The 21,802-nt window shown below is 47.7% G+C and overlaps 2 protein-coding genes across 4 annotated transcripts in view; one reads left to right on the top strand and one right to left on the bottom strand.

The window, feature by feature from the left end:
• Positions 1-21,802, top strand: part of LOC148451064 (uncharacterized) — a 75,611-nt gene that overhangs the window by 33,337 nt on the left and 20,472 nt on the right. The gene's annotated exons all lie outside the window — the stretch shown is intronic.
• Positions 1-21,802, bottom strand: part of LOC148451065 (uncharacterized) — a 67,496-nt gene that overhangs the window by 45,656 nt on the left and 38 nt on the right. The window contains exons 2-6 of the mRNA XM_088462327.1: positions 16,863-17,003; positions 15,257-15,332; positions 15,060-15,145; positions 14,506-14,905; positions 11,238-11,865 (exon numbers count right to left, since the gene is read on the bottom strand). Coding sequence (XP_088318453.1) covers positions 11,238-11,865; positions 14,506-14,905; positions 15,060-15,145; positions 15,257-15,332; positions 16,863-17,003 — 1,331 coding nt within the window. The remainder of the gene's footprint in view (positions 1-11,237; positions 11,866-14,505; positions 14,906-15,059; positions 15,146-15,256; positions 15,333-16,862; positions 17,004-21,802) is intronic.

Below are 21,802 nucleotides of genomic sequence, written 5' to 3'. Positions count from 1 at the left end.
CCCCCCCTGGTAGTGCCCCCAGTAGCAATATCCCCCCCTGGTAGTGCCCCCAGTATTAATCCCCCCTGGTAGTGCCCCCAGTAGCAACATCCCCCCTGGTAGTGCCCCCAATATTAATCCCCCCCCTGGTAGTGCCCCCAGTAGCAATATCCCCCCCTGGTAGTGCCCCCAGTATTAACCCCCCCTGGTAGTGCCCCCAGTAGCAACATCCCCCCCTGGTAGTGCCCCCAGTATTAATCCCCCCCCTGGTAGTGCCCCCAGTAGCAATATCCCCCCCTGGTACTGCCCCCAGTATTAACCCCGCCTGGTAGTGCCCCCAGTAGCAACATCCCCCCTGGTAGTGCCCCCAGTATTCCCCCCCTCCCTGGTAGTGCCCCCAGTAGCAACATCTCCCCCCTGGTAGTTCCCCCATTATTAATCCCCCCCCTCTGGTAGTGCCCCCAGTAGCGATATCCCCCCCTGGTAGTCCCCCCCGGTAGTAGCCCCCCAGTAGAAAGAAATGTAAAAAAAAAAAACACTTACCTGTAACCCCGCTCCTGGTCCCGACGCTGCTACAGGCTCCTCCGCCGCTTTGCATAATGGGAGAGACGTCGTCATGACGACGTCTCTCCCATTACCCACTGCGGGAGCCGGAAGATGGCTCCCGCAGTGGGAGCAGCAGTAGCCGCTGAGAGTCTGACAGAGTCTCAGCGGCTGCTGATTACACCAAACACATAGCTGCCGGCTCCGGCGGCTGTGTGTATAGCAGTGTGTAGTGCTGACCGAACTCCGTCCTGTCAGCGCTACACACGCGGTGCAGGCTGTGTCACAGTGACACAGTCTGCACCGCGGCCCGCATGGTACGCTACTCAGCAGCGTACCATGCGGGCATGACTCGAGTATAAGCCGAGGGGGTGCTTTTTCAGCACAAAAAATGTGCTGAAAAACTCGGCTTATACTCGAGTACACAGTATATGCACAGTATATGTATATATCCATGTGTATAGATCACACGTTTTATATATATATATATACACATATATATATATATACATACACATATATAGTGTATGTATATATATATATATATATATATATATAGTATGTATGTGTGTGTGTGTATATATATATATATATATATATATATAAAATATACACATATAGGGGTTTGCTGTTTATACATGGGGTGGGGCTTGCAAAAATGGGGAGGAGAGGAGGGGTTGGCTCTTTGGCCAGCGGCTGCTCCCTCTACTGTTTGGAGCCGCTAACAGGGCGTTGGGACAGGGACGGGGCAGAGAAAAGGTCAGCGCTGAAAGCGCTACCTTCTATTTGCCCGGCAGCTGCTCTGTCTAGTTTGCAGCCACCTGGCTGCTGCTAGCGGGGGTGGAGGGAGAGAGAGGACAGCGCTGATAGCGCTGTCCTTCTCTGCCCGGCGGCTGCTCTGCTCTGCCATCAGCCGCCGGGCTGCTGTCGAGGGTGGGTGTGCTGGCGCTGGGCTGTCCGATCACTGCTAGAAGTGATCGGCTGGCCCACAGGGAGGGCTAGAAACTTATTTTCCAGCAGCCGCCCACAGAGATTTCCTGACTGGTCGTATCAGATACAACCATGTCAGGGAAAGCCCAGTCTGGTATGGTCATATCTGATACGACCATGCCAGGCAAGTGGTTAAATAGCCTGCATATGTGATCGATTATGTATTTGTATATGGTGTTGTTCTCTATTTATGGACCTATGGTCTATTCTGACCTAAAGATATGTTTGCAATGTATGTACCTCTACCAGTTATTTAATTTTTCTTTATTCCCCATTTATGTTTTATATTGCGTTATTCCCCATTTATGTTTTATATTGCATTATTCCCCATTTATGTTTTTCTCTGTATTTTTCTGAAAATAAAAATTTAATATTGGAAAAAAAAAAGAATAAATATTTTCATTATTTCACTACATTTATATATATATGTGACAAGAATCCCATAGACTGGGTGAAATCCATCAGCAGCTTTATTTCTCACCACGGGCAGGTATACAGGATATGGCAGTTTCACATGCAAGATGTTACACAAAGTCTTCCAAACAGCAATATACAGAATATTTCTTCAGAAGAGTCGCAGGTCCCGTAACACTAGTCACTAGACCCGTAACACTAGTCACTAGACCCGTAACACTAGTCACTCCCGTGCCTATAACCTGGGTGACTATCTCGCCATCAGGATCAGTTTCCCCAGTGTCTCTGTAGCTCTTACACCAGCCTCACACAGCTGCCTTTCCAGACTCTGATTGAGGCAATACCTGAACTGGACTTTTCACATTCCTAATGCTTTTGCTCTGCCAAACCTGGGAGATCTGGATATTCCACATTTACTTTATGTGGAATTATACTGACCATGTCACAATATATATATATTGTGGTAAGACAGGTTGTCTCTGACATGAATTGCCCACATTCCTGTGGGATCAGCTCCCTCCAAGGGAGGCTAGAGTGAAGCCTGTGCATTCTGCAGTAGCAGTGGAGGTGTGGAACTCCAGGTTTTCACAGGTGCACAGGCCCAGCTGCAGCTCATCACTGAGAGACGGAGTTTCAAACTTTCATACACCTAGTGCTCTGGGCACTGATAAGAGAGACTTTAGTCCATAATGATGTAACCTCACAAAGAGCTTCAACAGCTGATAATTTCTTAGCTCGTAAACCAGAGTGCACAGGTTACACGACCTGCACCCAAAAACTGGCAAACAGATCCCTATCAAACAGCTTTTTACATGTTTGAGCACCCATGTAATTTATTACCTACACTGTCCTTGTGGTCCTTTCTACATAGGGAAGACCACAAGGCAGTTTAGAGGATGCATGGCCTTACATCGGTCATCGGTCTGATTGGCGCTTAATGGTCGTGAATAGGAACAACCTGTAGCCGCCATTTTAAAGAATTCAAACACAACTTGTCCACATTAAGGTATAAAATTATCGATCAGGCACCAAAACCCTTAAAAAGGGGGATAGAGCAAAGGATTTGCTTAGAATGGAGGCGAGGTGGATACATCACCTAAATGCCATAGCACCCAGGGACCTAAACCAGAATTTTAACCTTGTTTCTAATAGATGAATAGAATTTCGAACTGATATGGGATCTTCTGTGCTGCTATACAGATAGTGAGTACATTTAAAAGTAATTCTGATTATATGTGGACACTAAGTACAAATAGAGATATATGATGTCTACATTGGCTCTTCCCTTTTTTCATGAATATATTATATGTATGCGGTTTTATGCTTCATAAGTAGATGGCTTAAAGAACAATTGGTTATTTCTATGCATTATTTCCAGCATATACAACCTGTTCCATTCTATTATTTATATACACATGGGGTGATTATTCTTCTGTTTAAGTTCTGTTGCCAGGCAACCTACCGGGAAACAGGAAGCACCAGGGGGCGCGCGTCACTGACCAGTGACATCATTGAGGATCGACCTGCCCCTGAAACGTTAGTAAATGGGGTCTGGTCTCCTGATGTAATGTGATTGCTTCAAGTCCTGTGAGTGCCGCCAGTTGGGAAGTGTTATATATATATATATATATATATTATACACACATACATATGGATAAACAAAAAATTAATTATGGTAAAAATGTACCTTTGTTAGCTCTCTTTCTTCAAAGTCCATAGAGTCCACAGGGAGACCTTGGGGTGCAGTTAATGGGAACCAATCCGGGCACCACGCAGTTAAAGATTTCATCTCACAAAATGCCTTGGGTCCACCCTGCCCCCAAGTCAGAGGCCCCTCAGGTGGTAACAAGCCAAAGGCCGAAGGAGGATAAGAGAGAAGGAAGACACTCAAGAATCACATTCTCACACAAAAGGAGATGGGAAACCGGTGACCAGAAACATCCCATATGAAGCCAGGTGCGTCAGGGCGCGTGCCCTGTCGACCCTATGGACTTCAAAGAAATAGAGTTAACAAAGTCCTTACCATAACTCTCATTTTCTTCTTCAGGGTCCATAGGCTCCACAGGGAGACCTTGGAGATGTCCCAAAGCAGTCCTGGGGACGCTCCTGCGCTGAGAGGAGAATCCAGCGCCCAAAGAAGGCACCCTGAGAGGCGAAGGTATCAAATGCATAGAACCTTAAAAAGGTCTGGACAGAAGACCACATGGTTGCCTTACAAAGCTGAACAGCCGAGGCCCCACGGCAAGCTGCCCACGAGGAACCCACGGACTGAGTAGAATGAGCCTTAACAGAAGTTGAAACAGTCAGTCCTGCTTGCTTGTAAACTTCTCAGTTAGTTTGCTTATTGGCTGGCCATCCTTTCTTGTGAAATCCATAGAGTAGAAACAAGGAGTCTGATTTCCGAAGAGAACTGGTACGGTCCACATAAATCCTGAGGGTGCGGACCACATCCAATGAGGCCTCATCTGCTGAGAGGTATGGTGATAGAAAGGCCGGTACTATAATTTCCTGATTAATATGGATCTAAAAACAACCTTAGGAGGGAACTCATGGCGAGTACGAAGTACAGCCCTGTACTGGTGAAATATCAGAAAAGGAGACCAACAGGAGAGCGCTCCTAATTCTGAGACTCTTCTGGCAGATGCAATAGCCAGAAGAAAAGGAGTCTGAGCTGTTAACCACTTAAGTTCCACTGAATCAAGTGGTTCAAATGGAGGACCCTGAAGGGCCCGAAGAACTACTGCCAAAACCCAAGGAGCCTCTAGGGGGACAAAGGGAGGTTGAATCCAGAGGACACCCTGGAGGAAGGTGTGGATATGCGGAAGCAGAGCAATTCTACGTTGGAACCGTACTGACAGTGCAGAGATATGCAATGAGGCCAGTTGTAGGCCAAGGTCAAATCCAGCTTGAAGGAATGCCAGTATTCTGTTAATTCAAAACACCTGAGGGTCGTAATCTCTTGTACGACACCACTGCAAATATGTGTGCCACGCCGTGTAGTAGATCCTGGTGGAGGCAGGTTTACGCGCTCTAAACATCGTGTTGATGACAGAGCTAGAGAATCCCTTGGACCTTAGGAGTGATGTCTCAAGAGCCATGCCATCAAAGACAGACAATCCAGGTAAAGGCAAGGACCCTGAGACAACAGGTCCGGACATTGAGGCAGCAGGAATGGAGTGTCAATGGAGAGACTCCGAAGATCTGAGTACCAATGACGTCTGGGCTAAGCTGGAGCCAACAGCAGGACTGTGCCTTCATTTTACTTGAACTTCCGAAGGACCCGAAGAAGCAGGGAGACTGGAGGAATTTACCAGCATCTACCAGGCTTGCTTCGGCATCTCTTATTCTTGACCTGTACAATGGTAACTTGTGATTGTCTCGGGAGGCCATGAGATCCACCTCTGGGAGACCCCATTTGTCCACTAGGAGTTGAAACACCTCTTGGTGAAAAGACCAATCCCCTGGATGCACGTCATGACGGTTGAGGAAGTCCACTTCCCAATTGAGAACTCCCGTAATGAACACTGCCGAAATGGGCGGGAGATGAGATTCTGCCCACGTCAGAATGCGTGACACTTCTGACATTGCTGCCCGACTATGAGTCCTCCTTGATGGTTGATGGTTGCTTTCCCTGAAGAATGTGCTTTGCCAGCATGAGGGCCCTGTACATAGCCTGACATTCCAATATGTTGATGGGCAGGGATGCTTCTACCATTGTCCACTGGCCCTGAAAGGAGTGTGGACCGGTCACTGCGCCCCATCCCCGGAGACTGGCATCCGTTGTTAGGAGTATCCAGTCCGGGATCCAAAAAGGGCGACCCTTGATTAGACGAGATGTCTGTAGCCACCAGGAAAGGGACAGACGCACCTCCGGAGAAAGTACTATCGTCTGAGCTCTGATCCGGTGGGGTAATCTGTTCCACCTGGAGGATCAGCCCCTGCAGGGGCCTGGAATGGAACCGAGCATATTCCACCATGTCGAATGTGGACACCATGGATCCCAGAACCTGCATAGCCGAGTGGACTGACATCTGGCGACTGCGGAGACATCTGCGTACTCACAGCTGCAGCATGGAGATCTTTTCTCTGCTTGTGAGAGTCCATAAGGGCTCCCAAATGAACCATTCTCTGTGAGAGAAGTAGGGTGGACTTTTTCCAATTGATTAACCACCCGTGTGCTTGTAGACAAGCAACTGTCAGTTGGAGGTAGTAATGAAGTAGTTCTGGAGAACTTGCTAACAAGAGGAGGTCGTCCAAATATGGTAGGAGCTGGATACCCTGACTCCGCAGGTGGGCTTCCATGACAGCCATAATTTTGGTAAGCATCCTGAATGTCCAGTGATACCATGTAATCCCCAGGTTCCATAGCCAGTATGATGAATCGTAAGGTTTCCATCTGGAACCTTGGCACCCTGAGGAACTTGTTGAAATTTGAGGTTGAGAATAGGCCAATGAGACCCATTCGTTTTCTGATCCAGAAAGAGAGAATATCCAGTCCCTCGTTGAGATGGCAGAACTGGTACAATTACACCTGCCTGCAGCAAGGACTGTATGGCTTTCTGGATCTGCAAGGCCTTGTTCTTATACGAAGGAGGGCCTGTGCAGAGAAATTGGCGGGGAGGCCTTCAAAGGAATGAGAGGACTTACCCCTGAAACCACTTCTCATACCTAAGCATCCTTGGTGGTTTGCCACCAGAACTGGGCGAACTGAAGTTGGCCTCCCACTCTGGGGTCCCCTAGAGGGAGCCCCGTCCCGTTAGGCTGCAGGCTTATCCTCCGGTTTGGAGGCCGGGCGTCTAGTGCTCCAGGCCTGTTTCTTAGGCTTGGCAGTCTTCTTGGCAGCGGACTGCCTAGGGAAGGACTGTCCTTTGGATTTTCCTTGGGTATGAAAGGACCGAAAGGAGGAGCTTCGAGACTTTGCAGGAGCAGATGCTAAGGGCAGAAATGCAGATTTGGCCAACGTGTCAACAATCTTGTCTAGGTCTGGACCAAACAAAATCTCTCCATTATAGGGTAAGGCCTCCAGGCCTTTCTTAGATCAGCATCCACGCTCCAATATCATAGCCACAGGGAATGGTGAGCAGACATGGCCGCAGCCGAGACCCTAGATGTAAGTAGACTAGCATCCAGAGTGGCCTCACCGATATATGCAGCCGCATCCCTAATATGGCTGATCACTGCACCTGATTCTCTGGAACTTCCAAGGTCCTCAAGTGTATCAGCCAAACTCTCTATAGCCTTAGCTACCGAGGAGATAGCCATGAACGGCTGGGCAACAGCTCCTAAAAGAGAGTATATAGAATTTAGGCAAGTTTCCACCTTCCTATCCATAGGATCCTTTAAGGAAGAAATGGAAGGCATAGGTAACGTTGCACTTTTAATTAACCGTGTAACGGGTTAATCCACCGGAGGTGGTAATTCCCACTTCTTACAATGAACCTCAGGAAATGGGTAACATGAGGTCAAACGTTTCTGAGGTTGATACCTTGTACCAGGCGATTGCCAGGTATCAGCCATGAGATCCACCAGCTGATCTGATAAGTGTCTTCGGCAGTATTTCCTCTATCTGTTTAAAAGGGGCTGGTTCATCTCCTCTATAACCAATGCGGATCTGACCGCACGCACCAGGGCAGGAATATAATCCTTGACTTAGGCTCCGCCTCATGACGAGGGGAGTTGGGGTTAGAGGCATGAGCAACATCTCCGTCATCAGATGACATCTGACAGCTGTGTGGATTGAGATGACAACACAGGACGCTTAGCTGGTCTAACAGGTTTCTCACTCTGCAACATGGTCTGAAGAGGAGAGGTTGCTGCAAGACACTGTACTGAGATAGAGAAAACATCCACTGATGGTGGAGATCCACCCTGTGGTAATCCCATAGAAGGAATGACCACCTGCTGTGGTACAGGAGGGGTCTGCATAACCAGTGGCAGTCCCTGTGAGGGAGGGATGAGCTGCTGTGGTACCCCCATAGGGGAAAACACAGCCGGGACCGCCAGGCGGTCCACAATACAGGCCAACATATGCGAAAAAGTCGCCCAAGGTGGCTCCCGTACTGATGTTGGGGAGTTCAAGGAACCTGGAGGGTTATAAAACCTCACACATAATCCATCCCGAACCACATCCTCCTCACTGAAAACTGCAGTACATATCTACAAGATTGCGGCATGGGTACAGGAATGTGTGCATTGCCCGTGTCAGCCATTTCTACAGGGTAAAATGACACACAATATGGTACTGGGGCCTGATTCAGGGCCGCTCACAAGTGGCCCGATGTTTATGTTCTGCGCACACGCTGCGTCCGGCGTGCGCGAGCCCCGGCGAGCGACTGAAGTTCAGTCGCTCCGGGGCTCGCTACAAGTGGCTGTCGATGGTGAGTGACAGCTCGCCCCGTTTTGTAGGCAGGTAGGGAGGGTTGCTGCACAAATGCAGGTGTTCCCTTAGGAACTCTATTAGAGCAGGAAGTCCACTCAGGCTTGCGGCAGTCGAGACCCTACCCCAGGGTCTCGTCGCAAGCCCGATGGTCGCGATAATCGCGACGGGCTCCAGCCCACTCGCACAAGCTGTGGGTGGTCACCCACAGCTTTGCGAGCGGCCTGGTTTAAAAAAAAAAAACAACACATCCTGATTCAGAGCGATGAATCAGGCCCCGAGTATAAAGCAACCACAAGTATGTATAAATACTAACAGGCAGAAATATACTGGTCCTGTCTTATGCTAAGGTAAGATGCAGGAACCTGTTGCCTAAATATGGCACAGTGCAGTACACAACAGTATGTGACAGATCTCACAAATATTGTGTTGCGTATATATATATATATATTTACACTATTATCGTGTGATGAAAGGAAGACACTCTCCAGACTTGGCTTTGAGTTTGCAATATTAATCAGTTTAATAGGACATACCAAATTAATTTGCCAACGTTTCGGTTCATTAAGAACCTTTGTCACGGCATCTCAGTATTTCTTAACATCAGCAAGTTTTAACTAAAATTGGGGTACATAATAACAACATCAGCATATGGTCTAACAGGCCCTATATTATTTACCCAATATGAGTTTTACTGGGGAAAGAATGTAATAAAGCCTATACATGCAATGACTGGTACACAAATCTATACATACACAGATATATACATATGAATAGACATGCACGTCTCCATAGTGACAGAAGGATACTATATACATGTATTTAGACTATTGCTGCCAGAGTATATACTCATCATGTGCTTAACACCACTAGTACCAAGTTGCTAGGTGAGATAACATTAGCCTGTGAGGGAATGGTGGTGCTACATATAACATACAATTGTAGTACTTATATTAGAGCTTGACTGCCTGAAGGCAGTATATGCATCTGCCAATGCATGGCTGCTATAAACTAGTTGCTGGTAGATTGTAGCTTAACAGACTGACAGTGGTGTATGTATGTGCCAGTGTATTGCTACCATTAACTGGTAGCGTCTTACCTGTTGGTCCATAGGTCAGGTGAGGTATGTCTTTTCTCTGAGCATCCTTGCCAGCACTGCGTCTCAGTTTAAATAGCGCCCACAAGGAGGCTTTATTACATTCTTTCCCCAGTAAAACTCATATTGGGTAAATAATATAGGGCCTGTTAGACCATATGCTGATGTTGTTATTATGTACCCCAATTTTAGTTAAAACTTGCTGATGTTAAGAAATACTGAGATGCCGTGACAAAGGTTCTTAATGAACCGAAACGTTGGCAAATTAATTTGGTATGTCCTATTAAACTGATTAATATTGCAAACTCAAAGCCAAGTCTGGAGAGTGTCTTCCTTTCATCACACGATGATAGTGTAAATATATTTGTGGGTAACTATCAAAGCTACCCTGGAAAACACCCCAGCAATTAATATACACAAAAGTGAGAGTGCCGGACCACTCTTCTATATATATATATATATGAGGTCAGATATGAACCACCCTAACAACACCTGTATTAGGGCAGAATGAGAGAAAGAGTGTAGCCAAAAGCTGACAGATAGAAAAAAAAGACACAGATAGCACTAGTCACATACAATGCAGGAAAGACGCTGCAAAGCGGCACTATACTCAACTACACAGACGCAGTGTCTGGTAGGAAATAGCGCTACATACGCTGACCCTGGCGAGAGGTATACAGGGAGACCAGACCACGCACTGTCCTGGGAGAACTGCGACTGCACCTTAGAAAATGGCCGCCAGAGACCTCAGAGGCGTGTCCGGAGGAGGAGAGCAGCTCAGAGAAGCCAGACCGCAGTGGAATGGCGCGCTGAGCTGAGGAGCCGCTTAAACAGGGAAGCTGTCTCCCCTGGACGGTTATTAAGTCCTGGGACGCTGGTTTCCTGCACCAACATGTCCCCTGGTGGTCAAGTTAAATGCGATGGCCGGAGCCTGCGTCCACACCCAGCACCTCCCTAGACTGGAGGTGTCGACTGCCATTACACATGGGTCACCGCGAACGGTGATCCGCCTTACCTGTCCCTTGATGTCTGGGTGCAGTCTAGGTCCTCTCCGGGGGCCCTGGCTAGCGCTGACCCCTAGATGCCCGCCGAGATTCCCAGATCAGTACTGGCGTCGCAGTACCGGAGGATTGACAGAGTTGCAGTGCAGACGTCACACAGACAGTCTGTTGCTGTGCGCTCTAGTCTTTGTAAAATAAAATCAAGAAATAAGCGTTAGGGGCTGATGACCAGCCCCCCCCTACAAAATGGTGACCCGACTCCGGCCGGGCACCAACGAAACTGAGGAGCCTCTGGCTCGATGTATAGGGAGAGTGGACCCAAGGCAACCTGGGAGCTGAAAGCTTTAACTGCGTGGTGCCCGGATTGGTTCCCATCATCAAAACCCGAAGGTCTCCCGGTAGAGCCTATGGACCTTGAAGAAAGGTAGAATATTAGGTAAGTGGAGTCATACAGAGGAGTATAACAAATATCTAGGTGGTAGGTAGGACTATGTGAAGGGGCTCTTGTCTATCTGGACAGAGATGTCAGGTAATAGTGATGAGTTTGACTGATTAAATTAAACCATCTGGGTGGAGCAAATTCATTTAGAACATCCAGATCTCTTCCTGATGGCATAGACAAAATCTGTCACCGCCCGAGTCTTCATATTAAATACTATACAAAATTTTAATTAATCTTTATAAAGCCTTATATTAGTTATTTATTGTTGTTTAGATGTCACTAGCGCTGTACATCCAAGATGGATAATTTAAAATGTTAAAATACTGTGTGACTGCAGTGTTGCTACAACTTAGTTTTGTATCAGCTCATAGAAATGCTTTTCACCTGTGTGACAGCTGATGTCTACCAAGATCTGATTTATATGTAAAACATTTCCCACACTCAGAACATGGAAATGGTTTCTCACCTGTGTGACTTCTCTGATGTGTAACCAGAGCTGATTTTTGTGTAAAACATTTCCCACACTCAGAACATGTAAATGGTTTCTCACCTGTGTGAAGTCTCTGATGTGTAACAAGATGTGATTTGTATGTAAAACATTTCCCACACTCAGAGCATGGAAATGGCCTCTCACCTGTGTGAGTTCTCTTGTGTACATGAAGACTCGATTTGGTTCTAAAACATTTCCCACACTCAGAACATGGAAATGGTTTCTCACCTGTGTGACTTCTCTTATGTATAACAAGAGCTGATTTCTGAGTAAAACATTTCCCACACTCAGAACAGGGAAATAGTTTAATAGGTGTATGAGCTGCACTATGTGTAACAAAAATTGGGGTATCAGGAGAACATTGCTCAGAATTAGAGGGGTCAGATAATATATCCACACTGTGAGGTACTGGATGTATATTTAGCATAACGGGATTATCTCCTGGAGATTCCTGTGTGATGTTATCTTCTATTTTAATATCTGTAGACAAGATGAGATCTCCCTCCAAGTCATTCTTGCTTGTGCGTCCATCTGCTGGAAATACAATAACTGTATTATTATTATTACTCACAGCTCTTTATATAGCATAGACATACTGAGAAGCACTTTATATAGCACAGACATACTGAGAAGCACTTTATATAGCATAGACATACTGAGAAGCATGTTATATAGCACAGACACACTGAGAAGCACTTTATATAGCACAGACATACTGAGAAGCACTTTATATAGCACAGACACACTCAGAAGCACTTTATATAGCACAGATATACTGAGAAGCACTTTATATAGCACAGACATACTGAGAAGCACTTTATATAGCACAGACATACTGAGAAGCTCTTTATATAGCACAGACATACTGAGAAGCACTTTATATAGCACAGACATACTGAGAAGCACTTTATATAGCACAGACATACTGAGAAGCACTTTATATAGCACAGACATACTGAGAAGCACTTTATATAGCACAGACACACTCAGAAGCACTTTATATAGCACAGATATACTGAGAAGCACTTTACGGAGAATATTTAGTCACTCACATCTGTCCCTGCCCCAGTGGAGCTTACAATCTATATTCCCTACCACATGGACACACATATACACACACTAGGGTTAATTTGTGTCAGAAGAAAATCAACCACTATGATTTTTGGAGGGTTGGCGGAAACACATACAAACTCCACACATATAGCACCTTGGTTTGGAATCATACTCATGACTTTAGTGTGAAAAGATAGCAATGCTAACCACTACACCACCTTGTAACTATTATGAATGAATAGGTTTAATATTCAGGTACAAACTACAAATAAGACTCTTGATGAACAGATAAAATATTGGCATAAAATGGCACAAGCACGTTATCAGCACATGTCATAGACCCAGGGACAGGCAGATAGCACATCACCAATGTATATCTCCCCCAAATGCAGACTTTCCTGGGTAACGTTCCCTAGTCAGCATCACAGAGCAGGAAGCTCTTAATTAGCCAGTGACGTTGGTGAACCACAATATCCATCTAGACCGCCCTCACACATACACACAGGAGACTTGTGGGCTAATTACCAACAACTGCGTCCACACTACACAAAGTTCTCCAGGTGGATATATATGTAGCACAAGCAGCTTCTATATGGTCCTCTGGTCATCCTCAGGGAGAGTAGCCCCACCAGAGTCATGTTATTAAATTAGGGTAATGAGTCACTGTATATAACCGCTGAGAGGGAAGGAGAGCGATAGGAAAGGAATGGTGCAGGGCAAAGAGCGGGGGAGGCAGCAGGACAGGGTAGGGGAATGGTGCCGGGCACAGAGAGGAGAGGCAGCAGAACAGAGTAAGGGAATGGTGCAGGGCACAGAGCGGGGGAGGCAACAGGACAGGGTGGAGGAATGGTGAAGGACACAGAGCGGGGGGGGGCAGCAGGACAGGGTAAGGGAATGGTGCAAAGCACAGAGCGTGGGAGGCAGAAGGACAGGGCAGGGGAATGGCACAGGGCACAGAGCGGGGAAGAAGAACGGAGCTAGGGAATGGTGCAGGGCACAGAGCGGGGAGGCAGCAGGACAGGGTAGGGGAATGGTGCAGGGACAGAGCGGGAGAGGCAGCAGGACAGGGTAGGGGAATGGTGCAGGGACAGAGCGGGGGAGGCAGCAGGACAGGGTAGGGGAATGGTGTAGGACAGATGGGAAAAAGCAAAAAAAGAAGACAGCTGTAGGGTAGAGCAGAAAACAGAGACAGGTCAGCAATTAAAGCACAACAGTACAGACATCCAAGCACAGAGACTGGGACATTGTGCAATGACGAATGTGTGGTTGTGTGTGAGTAGGTGAAGTGTGTGTGACGTGTGCGTTGTGGTGTGTACTATACAGCATATTTGGGTTGGTAACACACAGTGACATAATCTGATGGAGAGACAAGCAGTATAATAGGGGCTGATGGCTCCTGATGTATGAGATACACCAGAGAGTGTGCGGAGGAGACTGGTCAGATCTCTGGGCTGGTAACACACAGTGACATGATGTGAGGAGGAGAGCAGGAGTATAATAGGGGCTGATGGTTCCTGATGTATGAGATACACCAGAGAGTGTGGGGAGGAGACTGGTCAGATGTCTGGGCTGGTAACACACAGTGACATGATGTGAGGGGGAGAGCAGGAGTATAATAGGGGCTGATGGTTCCTGATGTATGAGATACACCAGAGAGTGTGGGGAGGAGACTGGTCAGATCTCTGGGCTGGTAACACACAGTGACATGATGTGAGGGGAAAGCAGGAGTATAATAGGGGCTGATGGCTCCTGATGTATGAGATACACCAGAGAGTGTGAGGAGGAGACTGGTCAGATCTCTGGGCTGGTAACACACAGTGACATGATGTGAGGGGGAGAGCAGGAGTATAATAGGGGCTGATGGTTCCTGATGTATGAGATACACCAGAGAGTGTGGGGAGGAGACTGGTCAGATCTCTGGGCTCGTAACACACAGTGACATGATGAGAGGGGGTGAATAGGAGTATAATAGGGGCTGATGGCTCCTTACTACCCCACTGGGCAGACACATTTTCCTCATTAGTTTCTAGTTACAGAGGAGAGTGTAGGATATGAGAATGTTGTAGTGACTGAGCAATGAGAATATGTGACTCTTTTCTGTAATTAATGTTCATTACTCACCTGTGCTGATATCAGTAGGGATTTCCTCCTTCTTACACTGCTGATCACCCCTCGCATACGTCTCTTCTTCTCCCTCTGTATCTTCTACCTTCATATCAGTCACATACGTCTCTTCTTCTCCCTCTGTATTATCTACCTTCATATCAGTCACATACGTCTCTTCTTCTCCCTCTATATCTTCTGCCTTCATATCAGTCACATACGTCTCTTCTTCTCCCTCTATATCTTCTACCTTCATACCAGTCACATACGTCTCTTCCTCTCCCTCTGTATCTTCTACCTTCACATCAGTCACATACGTCTCTTCTTCTCCCTCTGTATCTTCTACCTTCACAACAGTCACATACGTCTCTTCTTCTCCCTCTATATCATTCATCTTAATATTAATCAGATATTCACCCTAATTAAATCAGAGAATAAAAAATTGCATAATGTCTGATGTCATTACTTAAAATTACACAATATAATATCAGCGTAACAGACACACAGATTCTGTACAGATCATCTAGTGACAGTCAATTTGATCTATTGGGGAGACCCAAAATCCCACCTACCTGATGCTCCTTTGGGGTCCTGTGATTCTCCTGTGAATAAAGAGCATGGGGACATCTCTCCGGGGTATTTCTATTACTGGGTTCATCTGTAGGAGACACACAGTGACTGAATACATTGTATAAATCAGGTTATGTGAGTATATAGGGGGCCCCCATACCTGCTCTCCCCTGTACAATAAATGACAGTCTCCTCTTACCTTGTGATGTGAGGGGCCGGTGATTCTCCATCAAGTCCTTGTACAGACACTTGTGTTCCTCTATATACTCCTCCTCCTGCATGGAGACATAGACAGTGACATACTGACACCTTATAGGAACCTGACACACACAATGATACAGTCATCACCCAGAGACATCCCCTGGTGTTACTGTATAATGTTCCATTCCAAGCAGTCACCTCTCCAGTCATCACCCAGACACATCCCCTGGGGTTACTGTATAATGTCCCATTCCCAGCAGTCATCTCTCCAGTCTTCACCCAGACACATCTCCTGGTGTTACTGTATAATGTCCCATTCCCAGTGGTCACCTCTCCAGTCAGCAGCTGAATGATCTTATTGGTGAGTTCCAGGATCTTCTGGTCATTATGTCTCTCATGTATCAGTGAGTGAGGTGGAGGCACCGTGATAGGGCTCTGGGTCTTGCTGAGCCCTCCTGACATACAGGGATGGCTGCTGGGTGTCTCAAAATCACTGGATGTCTTCTTCACTACTGTGTAATCCTGTGTATTGGGGGAGACACCAAATATCAGTACTTACACTCTGAGAACTCCTTACCTCCCTGTCATGTCCCTGTATTATTACTATAGATATCAGTTATGTCATTGTGACACTCCCAGATCCTCTCACCTCCCCAGTCATGTCCCTGTCTAATTACTATAGATATAAGTGATGTCACTGTGACACTCCCAGATCCCCTCACCTCCCCAGTCATGTCCCTGTATTATTACTATAGATATAAGTGATGTCACTATGACACTCCCAGAGCCCCTCACCTCCCCAGTCATGTCCCTGTATTATTACTATAGATATAAGTGATGTCACTGTGACACTCCCAGATCCCCTCACCTCCCCAGTCATGTCCCTGTATTATTACTATAGATATAAGTGATGTTACTGTGACACTCCCAGATCCCCTCACCTCCCCAGTCATGTCCCTGTATTATTACTATAGATATAAGTGATGTCACTGTGACACTCCCAGATCCCCTCACCTCCCCAGTCATGTCCCTGTATTATTACTATAGATATAAGTGATGTCACTGTGACACTCCCAGATCCTCTCACCTCCCCAGTCCGCGTGGCATCCCTTCGATCAGGATGCTGGGTGTTGGGCTCCCGGCGTATGTCTAATGACAGTTATTTATGCACGCCCAAAGAACGCCGCTTTGACACTCAGGCATACCTGTGTTCGCACATCCACTCCCCCGTTTTCCAGGACCTTCCCCTGTTACCACACACAATTATTATTATTACTATAGATATAAGTGATATCACTGTGACACTCCTAGATCCCCTGACCTCCCCAGTCATGTCCCTGTATTATTACTATAGATATAAGTGATGTCACTGTGACACTCCCAGACCACCTCACTTCCCCAGTCACTGTATTAATTGCTATAGATATATGATGTCACTTTGACACTCCCAGATTCCCTCACCTCCACAGTCATGTCCCTGTATTATTTATATAGATATATGATGTCACTGTGACACTCCCAGATCCCTGTCAACTCCAGTCATGTCCATGTTTTATTACTATAGATATAAGTGATATCACTGTGACACTCCCAGACCCTCTCACCTCTCCAGTCAGCAGACAGATGATCTCCAGGATATGATGTAAGATCCTCTCAGTCCTGTGACTTCCGTCCTTGTCCATCCTCAGTGAATCAGTGAGAATACAGAACGTGTAATTAAGACTGGTTCCTCCCAGCAGGACTTTCTAGGAATAAATCACAGAGAACACATATAACACAGACATATAACACTAAGTGACCAGTAAGCCTCCCCTTTGCCCCCAGCCATAGAGCCCCAGTCAGTGTCTCTCAGAGGTTCCTGTGACCCAGCTGCCGTCACACTACGCTGTTTTGCATAAGGTTACACCAATATTCCTCTCCTAGCCGGGGGTCTTATTCCTTCCAGACACATATCAAATCCTCTTTGCACCACTGGAAATTTACATCAGTGATAGGACACTGTCCTTTATATTGTATCTGGCCTGCAGTACCTCTGTGCCACCAGAGGTGCTGCTGATGCATTCTGATATTGTCTCCTCACATGCAGGAGTTAATATCACTCCCCTGTTTTACCACATGCACCTGCCTCACAGACTATTTATTATTGTCCCTCACCATGCCCCCTGCTGGTCATTGTTTTCCCTGGATTGTATTCCACGGCCTGAACCTGATCTCCTGTCTACTGGACTCTGCAAACTGCAACTCTAGTGCTGTCTGTGAGTCTGTCTCATCTACTCTGCAGCTTTTTGCCTTTGCCTGTATCTAGTCTGTAATACTCCAGCTCATCATATGTGCAGCTAAAGCCAGCTGGGCCTCTGCAAGCTGTCCCTCCTATTACTGCATGTGACTCTGACTCACCCACTCTGCAGTATATGGTTCTTGTTTGTACCCAGTCTGTATATCCCCAGCCTATAATATGTGCAGCTAAAGCCAGCTGGGCCTCTGCAAGCTGTCCCTCCTATTACTGTATGTGACTCTGACTCACCCACTCTGCAGCATATGGTTCTTGTTTGCATCCAGTTTTGCAGCCTTTCAAGTTTCTGTTTATCACCAGTTCTAGTCGGTTCATATATCACTCCTGGCTTCTCTGCATTGCCTGCACTATGGTTTTGTTTCAATCAACAATTTATATTTCACTATGCTCCTGACTCAGCTGTCATTACAAGTATCCAGTTACATAACAACAGAACAGAAACGGGGCTTTCCAGGTGATTTGGTTTCTGTTTTAATTTCACCCTAGAAAAGGATGATGTCAGACCTCATAATTACACAAATGACACTATTCACTCTATTTCCTAGAGACGTATTACATACATGCATACATACATACATAGAAAGAAAATCCATGCATAAATACATACAAAATTGTAATGGGGATTTGCGGAGATATTGAAAGAGCTTTTTCACAAGCTCTGAGAGTGATTCCTGAAATCCCCCATAAGTCTCTCCTGGGAAATGGCCAATAGATTATTCCCCGCACATATATATGATACATTGTTCCATTATAAAGACTCCCTGTAGCTGAGCATTATAGCTATATACTCCTTATTGCGCCTGTGCATGCCACTAATAAATGATCTGGTACCCAAGCAAAAAACATAAGAAATTCAGGACCCTTTTCACAGCAGCTGTGAGGAACACAGACGGGACCTGGATCGCTCAGAGCAGCTGTGAGGAACACAGACGGGACCTGGATCGCTCAGAGCAGCTGTGAGGAACACAGACGGGACCTGGATCGCTCAGAGCAGCTGTGAGGAACACAGACGGGAACTGGTTCACTCAGAGCAGCCGTGAGGAACACAGACGGGACCTGGATCACTCAGAGAAACTGTGAGGAACACAAACGGGACCTGGATCGCTCAGAGCAGCTGTGAGGAACACAGACGTGACCTGGATCACTCAGAGCAGCTGTGAGGAACACAGACGGGACCTGGATCACTCAGAGCAGCTGTGAGGAACACAGACGGGACCTGGATCGCTCAGAGCAGCTGTGAGGAACACAGACGGGACCTGGATCGCTCAGAGCAGCTGTGAGGAACACAGACGGGAACTGGTTCACTCAGAGCATTCGTGAGGAACACAGACGGGACCTGGATCACTCAGAGAAACTGTGAGGAACACAAACGGGACCTGGATCGCTCAGAGCAGCTGTGAGGAACACAGAAAGGACCTGGATCGCTCAGAGCAGCAGTGAGGAACAGAGACATGACCTACATTGCTCAGAGCAGCTGTTAGGAATACAGACGGGACTTGGATCGCTCAGAGCAGTAGTGAGGAACACAGATGGGACCTGGGGGGCAGGTCAGACCTGGACGCAACGCAGCGCACTTTCGCAGCCGTCGGTATGATTTACCACCGGACCCATGCCCGGCGGTTGGAATCCCAACAGCGGCATCCCGGCAGAGGAAGAAATCTTGATAGTCAAAGGTAAGTATCTACTAACCTATTTCTACCCCCTAACCCTCCCTTAGGGGTGCCTAACCCTAACCTTCCCCCCAGTGCCTAAACCTAACCCCCCCTTCCCCGCCGCCTAAACCTAAGTCCCCGGGGGGTGCCTAACCCTAAGTCCCCCGGTGAGCCCCTAACCTAACCTTCCCCCCACCCCGCGGCTATCTGCGTGGCATCCCTTCGATCAGGATGCCGGGCGTCGGGCTCCTGGCGTATGTCTAATGACAGTTATTTATGCACGCCCATAGAACGCCGTTTTGACACTCAGACACACCTGCGTTCGCACATCCACTCCCCCGTTTTCCAGGACCTTCCCCTGTTACCACCCACAAACGGCACTGTCACTCAAAGTAGCGCTCATTCTTTGAGCTACGAGCGCATGATTCATGATTGCAGTGACTGGCTCGCTCACTGCGATGCATACGCACGTGCAGACGGTCAACTATCGGCCATAGCGTGCAATCGTGGCTTAGTGGCCGGGTCTGAATCAGGCCCTTGGATTGCTAAGAGCAGCTGTGAGGAACACAGACAGGACCTGGGCCACTCAGAGCAGCTGTGAGGAATACACACAGGACCTGGATTGCTTAAAGCAGCTGTGAGGAACACAGGCTGGACCTGGTTCGCTCAGAGCAGATGTGAGGAACACAGACGCGACCTGGATCGCTAAGGGCATCTGGGAGGAACACAGACGGGACCTAGATCACTCAGAGGAGCTGTGAGGAATACAAACGGGACCAATGGGAATATAAAGAGAGAAAAAATCCTAGGAACCGAGACAGAGAAGAGACTGGAGGGGATACTAGAAGGAAGATACTGGAGAGAAAATGAACAGAAAGAAATAATAAGCAATGTTTCCGATCAAGTTCTCAATAAGGCCCAAATTCATCTCCTCAGCCAGGGATATCCTTTATTCTTACACAGTGTTCTCCCCAGGCTCTATGTTCCGGGCGCATCGCCCAGCAAGAAACCGCCCAGCACTTCGCACTCCCCCCACAATGCGCATGCACGTCTCCTACCGCCCGGTCACCCTTAATGTGTCCTTGTTGCCACGGACACGGGTGCCAGACATGCCAACGTTACATGTTCATGAGGGTTCCGGGACGCAGCGCATTGGAGCGGGGGGAGTTGTCGGGAGACGCTGCAATGGGACCGGCGGAGGTGCCGGGCAGGGGATGCGGCTATGCAATGGGAGAGGTGCCGGGCAGGGGACGTGGCATTGGGGCGGGTGAGAGTGCCGAGCAGTGGATGCGGCTATGCAACGGGGGAGGTGTTGGGCAGGGGATGTGGCATTGGGGTGGGTGAGAGTGCCGGGCAGTGGATACTGCAATAGGGCGGGGGGGATGTTGTCCAACACAGTGCAGGGGCAGCGTCAGACTGCAGGGCAAAGATCCCTCCCCCTGTATAAAAGTAGTGTTCCCGCTAGGCTGTTTTAGCGGGGCGCGGCGCCCTGCCCTCCTTCTGGAGGGCAAAAAGCACCCTGCCCTCCAGGAGGAGGGCAAAAAGCGCCCTGCCCTAACAGCCTGCGGGAGCCGTTCTCACCCGCGGGACGCAGTGTCCCGCGGGTGGACAAACATGCGGTGACCCGGTCACCGCCGGGGAATAGACGCCGGGCGCATGCGCCCGGCGTCTATTCTCCCTTTCTGCAGCGCTTGGGGGCTGCCCGGCATGTCCGTAAGCGCCGGGCACGCCCCCAAGTATGACGAAAAGGGGGACGCGTCTTATAGACACGCCCCCTTTTCGTAACCATGCCCCTTTTCGGACGCACGCGCGACCGAAGGCGTGCGCACAACATTGCCCTCTCTAGCTCCGGCGCCCTGCCTGCCGCCGGAGCTAGAGGGAACACTATAAAAGCACAGGCGCACTGTTCAGGCGGAAACAGTTGCCTAAACTGTTTAAAAAGAGTAGACCTGCGTCCACTCTCTGTGTTGGAGCTGGAAAAAATAAATCTATGGGGACAGTATTTTGGAGCCTGCATTAGGGGACAGTATCTGTGGAGCTGCTGTATAAAAACTACATTCTGTGTAGCCTGCAATAGGGGCCAGTATCTGAGGGCTGTATCAAAAATATTGTTTTTTGGTGCCAGCACTAAATACCGTGACGCTGATTTCACTAGAGGGACCAGATCCTACAGACTTTGATTATGATAAAGCTGCAGACAACTGGGCCTCTACGAAGAAGAGGAGGAGAATTAATATATAAATTGTTATTTCAAGTTTAAATCATTATAAGGTCAGGATTTAAAACATTTTATTATAGCGAAGGACCCCACCCGGCTACTTCTTGATGCCACCCAGCTGGAAAACAATTCTGGGGAGAACACTGTTACATATACAATGGGACGTATCCAATGGGAAGGTCAATAAACAGATGTTTGCAAGAAAACCATTATTACACCAGTTTTATTCTAATAGAGAACACAGCACAAATCTAACAGCAAGGACCCAAGCAATGACCAGGCGTGATCCACAGTAGAATTAGTGATGGAAACAACGACCTAGTGTGGAAACCAATTTAAGCTACAGAGAAAAAAAAAAAAAAATCCAAATTGAATCCAGAT

The sequence above is a fragment of the Taudactylus pleione genome, unplaced genomic scaffold, assembly GCF_031769625.1.
Source record: "Taudactylus pleione unplaced genomic scaffold, aTauple2 ptg001186l, whole genome shotgun sequence".
In the NCBI taxonomy this organism is placed as follows: Eukaryota; Metazoa; Chordata; class Amphibia; order Anura; family Myobatrachidae; genus Taudactylus; species Taudactylus pleione.
Note: the sequence above shows the minus strand (reverse complement) of the source record. Positions and strands in the feature narration are given on the sequence as shown.